Genomic DNA, 15497 nt, shown 5'->3' on the forward strand with positions numbered 1-15497 from the left:
AACTGAACCTTAATGTATTTCCTTTACTTAATACCTATTCCAAGCCTTGCTTTAAGTTTTCTATTCTGTTTTTCAGATACAGCACCAGTGTAAGAAAATATAAGTTGCTGTACAGTCTTAAATGTAGGAATGTATTTAAAACCTTGGTGAAGTTTAGGTAAGCTATTTCACTAGGTTCACACTGACCTTGGTCACCTGGCTAAAAATTAAACTTCCAGGTTTCACAATTAACAACTTTTTGTCTTGAATCAACACTTGTTTTGTCCTGTGCCATGCTGGCTATAAAATATTCAATAACATTTTCCTTTAGATGGAATTCTGATATTCTACACTATTATGGTTGAAGTATCAGGTTTTTAGAGGACTGCTTTCGTCTTCATCTCACATTTTTGTAGATGACCTCTTCTGCCATTTCCAGTCTTTCAGTAGTACACAAGACTTCCATACTCTGATGAAATGATATTTAGTAGAATCTTGAAATTTAGAATTTCAGAATAGCACATTATTTTTCATTAAACTAAGCTATGATTTGCCATTGTTAGATTTTGTATGTAAAATATTAGAATTATATGTAGGGGTTCCAGTCAGTTGTTTGAACGGTAATTTCATAGATGATGTTTTTGGTGGTGAAATATGGTTGAATGGACAATTGTTGGGAGTGCTGGTGACATCAAAAGCAAGAAGTCTGAATGTTTACTGTGAAGGTAAGTAGGATGAGAGTCGGTACTTATTCCTCTCAAATGTCCAGATTTTAACAAAATGTCAAGATTCTTGCCTCATATTTGTGGTCTGTTCTACATAAAATCTGTGTATTTCTGGCAAATCATTGAAGACTGAAGTCACAAAGTAACGACAGACATTTGAGCTTCAAAAATCATATCCTTCAGGAAATGAACACGAATGCATGAGCTGTTATTATATCAACTCTCTAAGTTTATAAAAATAATTATTACAATCTCTCCCTGATTTTGGGCCCCTGTCCTCCCATTATTTTTGTCTTTTTTTCAGATTTCTTTTCATAAGAGGTTGAAAGGTATGCTGGTTATAGTTATAGTAAGGCCTAGGTAGGGGAAGAGAGTCTGTCTTTTGTGTGAGTGTGTGGATGTTTTGCAGTGTGTTTGAAAGAATGTGTTCAACAGCTGCTTGTTTGACAATGTGTTTCAGAATGTTTTGGAGTATGTGTGCAAGTATTCGTGGTTCAAGGTTAGAGTGAGGGCTAAGTTAGGGGAGGTTTAGTATAATGCATGTTTGTTGCATGTGTGTGTGTGTGGTACGTACCGTACGTGTGTGTGTGCATGTGTGCGTGTGTGTGTGTGTGTGTGTGTGTGTGTGTGTGTGTGTGTGTGTGTGTGTGTGTGTGTGTGTGTGTGTGTGTGTGTGTGTGTGTGTGTGTGTGTGTGTGCCGCTGAGTATCTTGTGTAGAGGTGCTGCTAGGGAAAGATTTTTTTGAAAATGAATGTGTAGAGTTAGGGGCAGGAACCGGCAGAGCTTTCAACTTTCCATCTCTAAAATAAAGAAAATTACTTCTCATAATGTGGAACAAATGGCCAAAATGTGAAACACTTACAAACAGCTTAATAACAACTTCAACTAGGAAGCTGATAGGAAGGTTAAAACGTTACTTTATACTTACAAAAAGATCTTTTGATGAATTAATATGATTCATTATTATTTGCCATGCATATCAATTACATAATTCAATTTGGAACAATGAGGAACATTGACTTTTTAAGACTCAAAATAAGGAACATTCCTCATAATAAAGGTGCACTTGAGAGGTACTGCCAGGCAGGGTTAGGATTAGCATACATGAGTATAGTGAGGTGAGGGGAGATTGGGCTGGTGCAAGAGGTTTGCATCCATGTTTCTTAAATATTTATATCTCTAACACATTAATAGAACACCTAATTCAATCTGACTAGCCATTAATGGGCTCAAAGCAGACTGTTGAACCATGGTGCCAGAGAGACAGAAGAACTAGGGCTGGTCGCAGTATTCTGGAGATCTATGGCTGAAGTACTGAAGATGGTACATTGAAATTAGTGAGATAAGATGGTGGTAAAGCCAGAAACAAGTCTGGTAATCTCTTAGTGTATGGTATTTCATTTATTCAATTTATCTTTTTTTTTTATTTGAATTACTGTCTCCTACTGGTTTCAGTGGGCGGAAGTAATTTTTATTTATTTATTTAATACAACAAAAAAAAGGCTTAAATAGTGGGAATTATACTTGCTGTGTTCAATTCAAGTCAGTCACAAAAGGTAACCAAATGTTCCACAAAAAGAAACGAAGCTGTAACCTACAAACCGCTTTACTTTGCGAACTCTTAATCCAATAAAAAAGAGTCAAAATCACCATAGAGTGTTCATTCGAACCTACTCATCCACTGGGCAATAGCTTGTAGAAAAAACACGCAACCAGCATGTAAAAATAAATCCAAGCGTCCAGTAGAGACCACGTTTATTAAAATAATTAAAACACAGGGCTAGCGCTTTCAACGAATCTTCATCAGGCCACTAACAAACAAACATACTAGCATCCCTTTTATAGCAAAATGCTAGTCATCTACTGATGTCACATCCTGTTTGGACATACTGAAGTCAACTCTGATGTCACATCCTGTTATACATAAAATATTTAAACTGACATCACTTTTGTAGTAAAACGCTACAAACAACTCTAATGCCACATCCTACTAAATATGAAATCTTATAAAATGTTTTAAATTATTTAAAATATTTAAAATATGTATGCAGACATTTTGTAAACAGTGTACAATAGAAATGTTCTAAAATAACATTTCACCCTACTTTAACTGCTGCTGCATGTAACATTCAAAATGTTTTAAAATATTTTAAATATCTATGTAACCATTTCATAGACAGTATGCAGCAAATAAAGTGTTTCAAAATTACATACTATCTTCATATAAATACTGCACTTATATGCATACTAGTAACAAAAATGGCACGCATGTTTAGTATTTAATAATAAGCGATATAATCCCATTTGAAATACTTGTATGTATGAATACATGCTTAAAATAGGGATCAAATTAATAAAGATATTAATATCTACACATGAACTATTTAGCATAATTATAACTGTACAAAAATAATCATTCAAAAGACTACATCTAAAATTTGTACAGCGTGTGCTTCTAAATATCATAATATCTGTGACAGCATAAATCATTCAAAACAGATATGTGCACACGCAAAGATGTTAATAACAGCTGATATTATAAACATAAAAATATATAAGACTAAATGTGCAAGATCAGGTGAAATATGTATTACTAGTATGCATATAAGTGCAGTATTTATATGAAGATAGTATGTAATTTTGAAACACTTTATTTGCTGCATACTGTCTATGAGATGGTTACATAGATATTTAAAATATTTTAAAACATTTTGAATGTTACATGCAGCAGCAGTTAAAGTAGGGTGAAATGTTATTTTAGAACATTTCTATTGTACACTGTTTACAAAATGGCTGCATACATATTTTAAATATTTTAAATAATTTAAAACATTTTATAAGATTTCATATTTAGTAGGATGTGGCATCAGAGTTGTTTGTAGCGTTTTACTACAAAAGTGATGTCAGTTTAAATATTTTATGTATAACAGGATGTGACATCAGAGTTGACTTTAGTATGTCCAAACAGGATGTGACATCAGTAGATGACTAGCATTTTGCTATAAAAGGGATGCTAGTATGTTTGTTTGTTAGTGGCCTGATGAAGATTCGTTGAAAGCGCTAGCCCTGTGTTTTAATTATTTTAATAAACGTGGTCTCTACTGGACGCTTGGATTTATTTTTACATGCTGGTTGCGTGTTTTTTCTACAAGCTATTGCCCAGTGGATGAGTAGGTTCGAATGAACACTCTATGGTGATTTTGACTCTTTTTTTATTGGATTAAGAGTTCGCAAAGTAAAGCGGTTTGTAGGTTACAGCTTCGTTTCTTTTTGTGGAACATTTGGTTACCTTTTGTGACTGACTTGAATTGATCACAGCAAGTATACTTCCCACTATTTAAGCCTGGTTTTTTGTTGTATTTTATAAGCCTTGTTTATTATCAGGCGAACAGAGTGCAGTGAGCATTATTCTTTGTTATTTATTTATTTGTTTATTTTAATTAACATTTGTTTACTGGGAACTTGGAACAAAGCCAGTTTTCAGTGGAGGCCTAGGGAGAAACGCTCCAGACGCATGTCTTTGTAACATGGGAGGAAACTGGAATATTCAGAGGAAACCCACATGAACACAGGGTAGACATGCAGACTCTGCACAGAAGGCACCCTAGCTGAGAATTGAGCCGGAGAACCTCTTGCTGTGAGGTGACAATGCTACCGCTGCACCACTGCACCATCTGCAGTTAATAGAACCCACACTATTCCTGGAAGTACTGCAATACCAGGTTGATGCATACAGTGGACGGAGGAAGCCCCTGTTGTGTCAGTAAGTTGTTTTCCAAATGGATCTTTAATTAGGTTCCACAGGTTCTTATGAAGAAAGTTTATTGTGGATATTTTTTTCAACAGTAGTCCGGAGGCAAGCTTCAGTCTTTTTACCATGTGCTTAGTAGTATCAATTTATGTCTTACTGTAGTAGCATAATAATGGTTGTGCTAGAATTTGTCATTTTTATAATTTAATTTTATTTTCAGTTAGCTTAATCTAGTTTGCATAGATATTTAGAATCCGGTCTGTTTTTTGGTAATGTCATTTCCTAATCAGCTAGCTATGGTCAACATTTATTTTACTTCTTATTCTTTGAATTTAATTTTTTGTTTTGTTCTAATTTTATCAGATTTTGAATCTAAGGGTTTCATTAGGTGGGTAGTGTTGCTTTTGAAGGTTCTGTGTGTATGCGTGTATATGTAGATAATATGTGCAGTTTCATTTTTCATAGTAGATTGGGGTAAAGTTTCTTTAGCTAATGACTTGTGTAGAATGGTTTTAAATAGTTTTAAATGCCTGATGACATAGGGTGGATAGAGGGCAGTGATAAAAAATAGTTACATATTGTTTCAGGTACACATTTCTATCACACCCTTTAGCAATGTCCATTGAGATATCTATCTATCTATCTATCTATCTATCTATCTATCTATCTATCTATCTATCTATCTATCTATCTATCTATCTATCTATCTATCTATCTATCTATGTATCTATCCATAGAGAGAGAGAGAGAGCAATATCTCTCTCTCTCTCTCTCTATATATATATATATATCGTATTTCCCCGAAAATAAGACAGGGTCTTATACTTTTTCCCCCGTCGAAATATGCATTAGGGCTTATTATAAGGGGATGCATTATTCCCCCCCATACAACAATCTACATTTATTCATGTACAAAAATCACCATTTATTCATGTACACAAATTGACATGTATTCATATATACAAATTGACATTTATTTGGTACTTTTCTTTTATTGGGCAACAGTTCTAGGTAATGCATTAACAGTTGTGGGAGAATTCTACATAAACAGTGCAACAGACATTTCATCTTCAGAATATCTACACCTTTGCTTTCACAGTGCAATATTTCATGCTTAACAGAAAGTGCAGAAAAATCTCAATACAAGTGTATTGGAGGAGGGAAATAAAACAGGTGAATAACTTCCACTTTTTGAGTGGTGATGCTTTCTTTATTCCTTACCCAAACTGTAAGAGAAGAATGATGGAAAGTCATAAAAATGAAGTCTGGGAACTAGTGGCCTTACTTTGTAATTACCCCTTGATAATGAAATGTTACCTTAATGCAATAAAGTCAAAAAACTGACAAGAGCTTGCTGGCAGCTGAAGGCAGAAAGAATCCATTCGGTTGCCCTGATAACGGAAAAGTTATTCAAATACAGTCATGTCATCTTCTTCTGGAACATTGTCATAAGTCTCCAACCCCCGAATTCCATCCTGAATTTCTTGCGACTCCATTTCCTGTAGAACCATTGGTCCCAATCTGTCATGCCTAGCAATAGAGCTCTCCTTAAATGAGCACTGCTTGTCCATGTAGCCTGCTCATAATGCATTGGCAAGTCAGTGACTTTATCCCATGACTTTTTCACCCAAGTCACAACCTCTTGCAGGCTAGGCTTTACAAAGTTTCCACCCTGATTTCTCTACATTCTATTTTCAATGTAGTCATTGTGTTCCATGCGCAAATGGTCCTTGAATGGCTTGTTTATTGCAATATCAAGAGTCTGGAGATAGGCAGGCATTCCTGCGGGAATCATTATTTGATCTATTCTTCTCTATGCAAGGAAGTTCTTCATGTCTTTAGTGCGGTGAGTGCTGGCTGAATCCCAGACTAGCAGACCTCTTTCACCACTTCGCAAAACAAGTGGCAGCATTACATCGACCCACTTCCTTATAACTGCTTGTGTGCACCAGGCTTTTTTGGTTTCAAGAATGTAAATGCCTGAAACACATTCAATCTTATCTTTCTTGCCCTTACTAATGATTAGCAGTGGGGTTTTCTTTCCATCTAGATGAATTGCCAAAATACAGGTAACATGTGCACTTTCATAACCAGTGGAGGGAATGTAGATTGACGAGGCCCCCCTTTGATCAATTATTATTTGAGGTCCTTGGCTCATAAACACTGCAGTTTCATCCATAGCAATCATGTTGGAGAGTTGCTATTTAGAAAAGTCGATGCCATCAACAAAGGACTTGAATGCAAGTGCACGTTTAATAACTTCAGTATCTTCCAGCTTGAACAGTGTTGTCGATCTTCTTAGTGACGGTTCATATCGCTGTAGGAAGCCATCCAGCCAATGTTGTGATGCTTTGAATTCTTCTGGGGATATTTCTAACTGTGGTGCCATTGCAAGGGCAAATGCTTGAATATCAGCCCTGCGCACAACCAAACCCTTTGCTCTCCTGCTAGCAATCCATTCACAGATGATGTCTTCCAGCTCAGGAAATAATGGTTGTCGACCTGATCCACATTTGCACTTCTTAGCATTTCCCTCGTCGGCCTGTTGACTGAGGTTATCGTATGGTGCTCGCCATTTTCAGACCATTCAGAGATCCAACTTCTTCTCTTTGCAGAAAGCCATCAGATTCTTTCCCCGGGTGCCCTACACGATCCCTTTCTTGTACTCGATGGAATAGCTCTTTCTTTTTATACTCATCTTGTCTGGGGGGGCTTAATTGAAGACTTACATGATGGGAGTGGCAACACAAAATGGCGATGGTTAAGAAGACACAACCACACCCGTTCTTTATCAAGTGCGCATGTTCTACTTGCGTTGTCTGTACTTTGACTAATCAAAGTACACTTGCCAGTGTTTATGGGCCAAGGATCTCAACTGTCAAGTGTGAGTGAGGATTAGGGTTACAGTAAGAATCATGGAGGACTCCCGGGGAAAGAATCTTATGACTTTCTGCAAAGAAAAGAAGTTAGGTGTCCGAATGGTCCGAAAATGGTGAGCAGAGTACGATAACCTCACTCAACAGGTGCCAATAATATTATTATTTTATAATTCAACACGTCTGTCATGTGTTCCTGATGATCTTAATTGGGGCTTATTTTTGGGGTAAGGCTTAGATCATGGCCACCCTGGAAAAGCATGCTAGGCCTTATTCTCTGGTTAGGTCTTATTTATGGAGAAATACAGTGTGTGTGTGTGTGTGTGTGTGTGTGTGTGTGTGTGTGTGTGTGTGTGTGTGTGTGTGTGTGTGTGTGTGTGTGTATATATATATATATATATATATATATATATGTAGAGAGAGAGCGAAATACATATAGGCAGAAATTTAAAAGGCAGTAGTTATGATCTTATTCTCTAACGAACAATATGCAGCAAGATATGAGCTGATAAATGTAGAAAAGCAAAGTATGGACTTTTTTCCCTTTTAATGTTCAAGAGTTTATGTATACTTATGTTATACAACACACATATCAGTGGCTCTAAAGTACATTTTCTGGCACATATTAGATGAATCAGTATTCGGAAGACTTGCTGCATGGCACAGGGTGATGAAGCCCTGACTGCTGCCCCAGTGACTTAGTTTCAAATAATAGACTTGTATCCTGGAGAAGCTGTCTACGAAGAGATGGGAATGAAAATTTAATGCTAGATCACTCAAATCAAAGGGTGTGGGGTGGGTTGAATTCTACACCTTGAACTATACCTTTTTTACATGGGTTTTGACATGATAAATTAAACTAATACTTTCTGTAGTAATCTGGCACTCTATGATCCAATTTTCTGACCATGCCTTCTCTGGATTTGCTCCTCCAGTCATTGGAATCAACAGAATCACCTTACTGGTGAATGGGTTCAATGTTGTGTTAGGGCTGGCAGGCTGCAAGCTTATGCTGGTTGCAGGAGGTGACTAGCATATTGGGTTATGGCTCTAACCACCTTTTGTGCATGCATGTTATAGGACCAAGGATGGAACCTGCAGTGATCCTCTGCAAGGGATATCCACATCTCTGCAAGTGATGTCCTGTAGCATCTTCCTCAATGGCATGTATGCTGGTGACCCTAGTCCACACTGCAGATCATACTGCTGAAAGCCCTACAAATATGCACCTTTGTCCCTCCCAACAAAGAAGTATGAATAGGCATTACCAGTTCTTTAATAATGAGCCACCAGATGAACTTGGGTTGTCAGAGAGATAGTTAGGACATTATCACTGATCTTATGGCATGAATTATACCTGGTGGATAAACATGTGTGGCAGCTCACATGCACAAGGTTTGCTAGGAGAAACATTTTGCCTGCCAGAAACTACATAGTACTCTATGCAGATCCACGTTTGAGCTAATAAACACTCACAATCTGTCCCTAGTACAGCAGGTACTGCACAGTTCTTGCTTAGAGTAGAGCATAAAAAAAATCCCAGGCTCTGACTTATGATAGCTTTGAGTCCTCATGGTTTCTTGAATTCCGACTGCTAACCAAAAGCTGCATCATTAAAATGATAAATCCAAGGGAAAGGGAGATAACTGGCAGAGCTGAGAAATGAAAAGGCCTATGGGAATCAAAAGTTAAAAAGAAATCAGTACTTGTCCTGTGTGGCTGTGCACATAAATTCATATTTGTTTCTTTGATAACTGTGTAGGTAGGCTAATCTTCAGAAGGAAAGGACAGTAGGGCATAAAAAATCCTGCACCATTAACTTTACCTTTTTTACATAGGTTTTGGCATGGTGGGATGAGCTGATACTTCCGATAGTGCTTTTTTCCACCATACCTACTGACCATCAAATCTCACCCAGTCAGATATGCTGATTCATTTTCTTACCCAGGAATTTCATTTGGGATCAGGAAGAGAGCTGCCTGGTCTGGAGGGTACCATCATCCAGGCAGCCATGAGTTTGCTTTGTACCTTTGCCTCAACTTCAGCATCCATTAGCGATGCTTCAGAGATGAACACCTCATCTGGTTCCCTCCATCTAAAACTGAGCCCACAGATGACCCTATACTTATGACATGGTCATAACAAAGGGCAGTCATCCCATCAACTGAGTGAGTCTGGCTTATCCCCCAGACCATGAACCAAAGGTGTCCTTATCTGTCTAGTCCTACTTGTCAGGAACTCCCTTCAGACAGTGGCACACATCATTCTGAGTGCAGGCTACTGAGGCTGTTTTTCCCCTGCACTAATCTCAGCGCCACCACCGCTGATGATGTAGGTACCAGATAACACAGGGGAGCCAATGTTGTCCTCCAAGCATGCATATTCTCCCATAAATATGCCTCCTGAGGGCTAATGGCACCAGTTTGGGATTGCAAGTCTATGCCTGCCAGTAATTAGGTTTAATGTAGGCTTACACTTGTACTGGAGAGTTTCCAGATCAAGAACCACCTCTCCCTCTCCCTGTAATGGGTGAGCCAATCTGCTGTTCATTTATAACTCTCCCCTGCCCAGCTCTCCCAGCAGATGAGCCATTACTCTGACATGGGTCATCTAGGTCACAGTTTGGGCTCCATTACTCTATAAAGTTAGTCAGTCTATGGGCACTTTCTGTAGATACCCTGATGAGTGACAGTCAAAAATTTAATGTGCATGGATCAGTACATAAGCTGCATAGCATAAACTGATGTGCAGAGATCAGTAACACCAAGTTACAGAATGCAAAGCACATTTGAATAAGAGACACCACAATAAATACTACCAGTGTAGTAAATAGCACAAGAACAGTGTAAACCATGGTTCAATGTGATTAGTGCATATATCTTAGAATGCTTAAATCTCAAAGCAGAACACACAATATATGCTATTTAATAACACATCTTTTCCACAGCTTTCCTTATTTGGCTCTGAATTAGTCTTAGATTTTTTTTACACATTTCAAGAACAGTCTAGTTCCATTAAGCAAAATATGAAATCTTTTATTTGAAGTAGAATAATTCCATTTGTTTAAAACCAATAAATGGTTGGCTTAACGTTTGATTTATTTCCATCAACACTGTTACTATTAATCTATTTTTTATACATTTTAAAGGGTGAAGATGAAGCCCACTGTGTCATATGTTATGATGAAGCTGCCAGCGAACCCAACTGCAGCCATAAGCTTCACAAAGAGGTATTGAAGTCCTAGTCTGATGTATATATAAGTACAAAATGTGAGATATTTTTGTTTCATAGTGCTGGCTATGTTGTCAGCTGTAATGTCTGTGAGGTGAACTGGATATTTTGAGTGGACTTAAAAAATCTTCAATAAGCACGCTTTAATTTACATAACATTAAGGAAGCAAAGTGATTAGTCTCAAGTAACTGTATAGTTTATTATGGCACAGAAATTATTACAACCTTTTAGGTCTTCCAAACTAAGTTAATAGAAAGGTCTGCAGTAATTGTACAGTAATGTACTCTAAATCTTCAGGGTCATAGGAAATTACTAGGATAAAGGTCGTAGAGCCATTTTAAGCCTAGATATTCAAGTCCCATTTATCAATGTCCACATGCTAGAACAGCTTTGGTATATGTCTATACCTTAGGACATCTACAAGCTGCCCCTGTCCTTAAGGGCCAGAGGCAACAAGCCAGGGGTAAATTTATGATTTCCCACCCATTGGTCTAAACTGCATTAACATAAGCTAGTGAAGAGGGCTGTTTCACATGAATGTGGAGTCTGTTCCAGAGAACATGTAATCTCTGAGACGCATACCTGTCAACCTGTCAATAAGCTGTTTTGTTTATGTCACAGACAAGGTTTAGAGCTTTAGATTGGGCAATTCTAGTGCTGTTTGTTTTGCAAATGTGTAACAATCAGGGCTGGATCAGAGAATGTCTTGAAGGTAAGGAAGAGATCGTTCCTCAGTAGTCTGTAGGAGACTGAGTACAGGGAAAGGACTTTGAGGCGATTTGCATAGGACATATTATTTACACCCTGTATTCATTTAATGAGGAACGTCTGTAGCTCCTCCAGCTGTTGCAAATGCCTGGTCAGGTACATGCAGAAGAGTGCACTGTACTTGATTATTGGTCTGAAGAGGTCTGACTATAGTGGGATTATGATGTCCTTAGATCTGGATGCCATGCCCTTACTTATAAGTTGCTCCATGAAGAAGAATGTTCTCACTGCCATTGACACATCGTGATCAAAGTTCAGCTTACTGTCAACCTGAGTTCCCAAGTCCCTTACCACTGTGTCTACTCTTAGGGAAGTTTTATCAATGTTGTAATTGGCAAGGGTGGTCATCTTCCCAAAGGGTATAATTATGCATTTTTTCATTCAGATTTACTCCATGGTTCTGACACCATATATTTGTCTGTGTTAGATACTTCTGGAGGATAGCAAAAGTAAATTAAGGCACCAAAGTTACACACTGGAAATCAGTCACTGTACTTTATTGCAGAAGACAAACGGTAAGCGCTTTCACAACTTAATGTTGCTTCATCAGACCACATCACTACAACTGATGCTTGGTTAAATACTAGGACAATTAGTATGACATCACAATTTAAAGAGATATTACTCCACTAACATAAGAACATATATCAATATCCATAAGAAAAATGCATAAAATATATAGAAAGGTGTGTATTTACACACAATGATATTTAAAAACAATAATATTTAAAAAACAATAATATTTAAAAAAATAATAATATTTAAAAAAGGGGGGGGTCATCCCTAATGGTTATTAATATATATATATATATATATATATATATATATATATATATATATATATATATATATATATATATATATATAATGTACATATACACACACATATAACCATAGTAGTACAATGAAAAATATATATATAAAAAAACTCATGTTTTAGTGTTTAAGGCACCTGGCCTTAAGGTAAGGAACTAATGAGGTGCAGCCATTCAAACCAGGATATCTATCTGCTTGTAATTTAGTGATCCATTGTTGTTCTAATTCTTCAGTGTGGTTTTCTACGTCACCACCTCTGTTTGTCCTTACTATTTGTTGTAAGATTAAAAATTTAAAACAATGGCTACTGTCTGTATTCAGGACATGATTAGCTAGAGCATTTGATTGCTTCTGGTTCCATATGTCCCTTATATGTTCTAACATTCTTTCTTTAAAGCTCCTATTTGTTTTGACTACATAATAGGCATGGCATGCTTGGCAAAAACAAAAATAAACAACATCGACACTTTTACAATCATAATAATTCTTCGTATGAAGTTTAAAACATTTCACAGGATGAATGTGCTCATTTTTAGTGTAGACATGCTGACAAGCAGCACAATTCCTGCACGGGAAGGTGCCCGGTCTGTTTGAGAGATTTTTTCTAAAAGACTGATGTTCTCTATTACAGAGCTGCTGCTTTAAAGACACATTATTTCTAAAACTGAAGTTTGGGGTGTCACCAACTGTGGAAACCAGACCTGGTATTTCATGTAATAAGTGCCAATTCTTTTTAATAATTTCCGTATACTTATTGATGTCACTTGCAAATCTAAAAACTATTCTAAGCTTATTTCTATCAATACTTGTATCATAAGGTATACTTGTATCAGCACTATAAGAGCTCATGTATGGTTTACATCTTGTAGATCTCAATTTCCATGCATCTGCTATCACTCTAGTGATTTCTGAGCTAGAATAGCCTCTTGTTTGAAATTCACCTTGTAACTTATTTAAAGCAACTACTGCCTCTTCATCATTATTATGTAGGCGTAGGGTTCTATAGACTTGTCCTTTGGGGACATTTCTAGGTATGTGTCTCGGGTGCATGCTTGACCTGTGCAGACAGGCATTGGTTCTTGTAGGTTTGTGATAAATACTGGTTCTTATCTGCTTTAAATCAGTAAGGGTGACACTCACATCCAAAAAATCAACACATGTATCAGAAAAAGTAAAAGTAAACTTCAAAAAGTCTGTAGTACTATGCAGGTAATCAATGAAATTACTGATATTTTCACCATGCCCTTTCCACAAGACAAAAACATCATCCACGAAATGGACGTACCAGAGAATGTAGCCAAAAAATGGGTTAACATCTGACAAAACATATTGTTCTTCCCATCATACTAGTGATAGATTGGCGTAGCTATTTGCACACGAAGTGCCCATAGCCACGCCAATCTTCTGTAGAAAAAATTGATCCTGAAAGGCTGCAATGTTATTTTCAAGTATAATCTCCAGTAGTGCACAGACTAGCATAATCTTATTAGTAGTCAGCTTCTTATTCATATCGAGGAATTCTCTTATTCTATCAAAAAATATCTCACATTTTGTACTTATATATACATCAGACTAGGACTTCAATACCTCTTTGTGAAGCTTATGGCTGCAGTTGGGTTCGCTGGCAGCTTCATCATAACATATGACACAGTGGGCTTCATCTTCACCCTTTAAAATGTATAAAAAATAGATTAATAGTAACAGTGTTGATGGAAATAAATCAAACGTTAAGCCAACCATTTATTGGTTTTAAACAAATGGAATTATTCTACTTCAAATAAAAGATTTCATATTTTGCTTAATGGAACTAGACTGTTCTTGAAATGTGTAAAAAAAATCTAAGACTAATTCAGAGCCAAATAAGGAAAGCTGTGGAAAAGATGTGTTATTAAATAGCATATATTGTGTGTTCTGCTTTGAGATTTAAGCATTCTAAGATATATGCACTAATCACATTGAACCATGGTTTACACTGTTCTTGTGCTATTTACTACACTGGTAGTATTTATTGTGGTGTCTCTTATTCAAATGTGCTTTGCATTCTGTAACTTGGTGTTACTGATCTCTGCACATCAGTTTATGCTATGCAGCTTATGTACTGATCCATGCACATTAAATTTTTGACTGTCACTCATCAGGGTATCTACAGAAAGTGCCCATAGACTGACTAACTTTATAGAGTAATGGAGCCCAAACTGTGACCTAGATGACCCATGTCAGAGTAATGGCTCATCTGCTGGGAGAGCTGGGCAGGGGAGAGTTATAAATGAACAGCAGATTGGCTCACCCATTACAGGGAGAGGGAGAGGTGGTTCTTGATCTGGAAACTCTCCAGTACAAGTGTAAGCCTACATTAAACCAATCTTCTGTAGAAAAAATTGATCCTGAAAGGCTACAATGTTATTTTCAAGTATAATCTCCAATAGTGCACAGACTAGCATAATCTTATTAATAGTCAGCTTCTTATTCATATCCAGGAATTCTCTTATTCTATTAATACCCCAAACATTTGGAATACTAGTAAAAAGAGATTCAATGTCCATGGTAAGGAATACAAATTCTTCATCATTATCAATGGTTTCCATTCTATTTTGCAACCGCTGTAAAAACATTTTTGTGTCTCTAAGAATTGTATAACAACTATCCAAGAACTCATGTAAAATGCCTTCTACATAAATAGATAGAGGCTCAGTGCACCATCCTGCTCCTGATACGATGGGGCGTAAAGGAGGAACCGTGGGATGTTTATGGATTTTAGGGAGTCCATAGATCCTAGGAACTAGAGGTTTTTGTACTGAAAAATAATTAAATAAGGATTCATCAATTAATCCTGTAATCAGTAAATCAAACACTAAAAAAGACACTTTATCAGTGATAGCAATTACAGCTGTTTTTGTCAGCATTTGATAGGTACAAGTATCCAATAGCAAAACCTTCAAAAACACTAAAACATGAGTTTTTTTATATATATATATTTTTCATAAACATCCCACAGTTCCTCCTTTACGCCCCATCGTATCAGGAGCAGGATGGTGCACTGAGCCTCTATCTATTTATGTAGAAGGCATTTTACATGAGTTCTTGGATAGTTGTTATACAGTTCTTAGAGACACAAAAATGTTTTTACAGCGGTTGCAAAATAGAATGGAAACCATTGATAATGATGAAGAATTTGTATTCCTTACCATGGACATTGAATCTCTTTTTACTAATATTCCAAATGTTTGGGGTATTGATAGAATAAGAGAATTCCTCGATATGAATAAGAAGCTGACTACTAATAAGATTATGCTAGTCTGTGCACTACTGGAGATTATACTTGAAAATAACATTGCAGCCTTTCAGGATC

General features: G+C 36.8%; 1 protein-coding gene across 4 annotated transcripts in view; it reads left to right on the forward strand.

Annotated features, from left to right (window-relative positions):
- The window catches only part of LNP1 (leukemia NUP98 fusion partner 1), a 626541-nt gene that overhangs the window by 356049 nt on the left and 254995 nt on the right, over positions 1 to 15497 (forward strand). For 3 of the 4 annotated variants that reach the window (XM_044071332.1, XM_044071330.1, XM_044071329.1), the window contains one exon: positions 10481 to 10561. The exons of the other annotated variant lie outside the window; for it this stretch is intronic. In XM_044071332.1, the coding sequence (XP_043927267.1) occupies positions 10481 to 10561 (81 nt within the window). The remainder of the gene's footprint in view (positions 1 to 10480; positions 10562 to 15497) is intronic. 4 annotated transcript variants of the gene reach the window in all.

Source organism: Protopterus annectens, chromosome 5.part0 (genome assembly GCF_019279795.1).
Source record: "Protopterus annectens isolate FY-2018-M chromosome 5.part0, PAN1.0, whole genome shotgun sequence".
Lineage (NCBI taxonomy): Eukaryota > Metazoa > Chordata > Ceratodontiformes > Protopteridae > Protopterus > Protopterus annectens.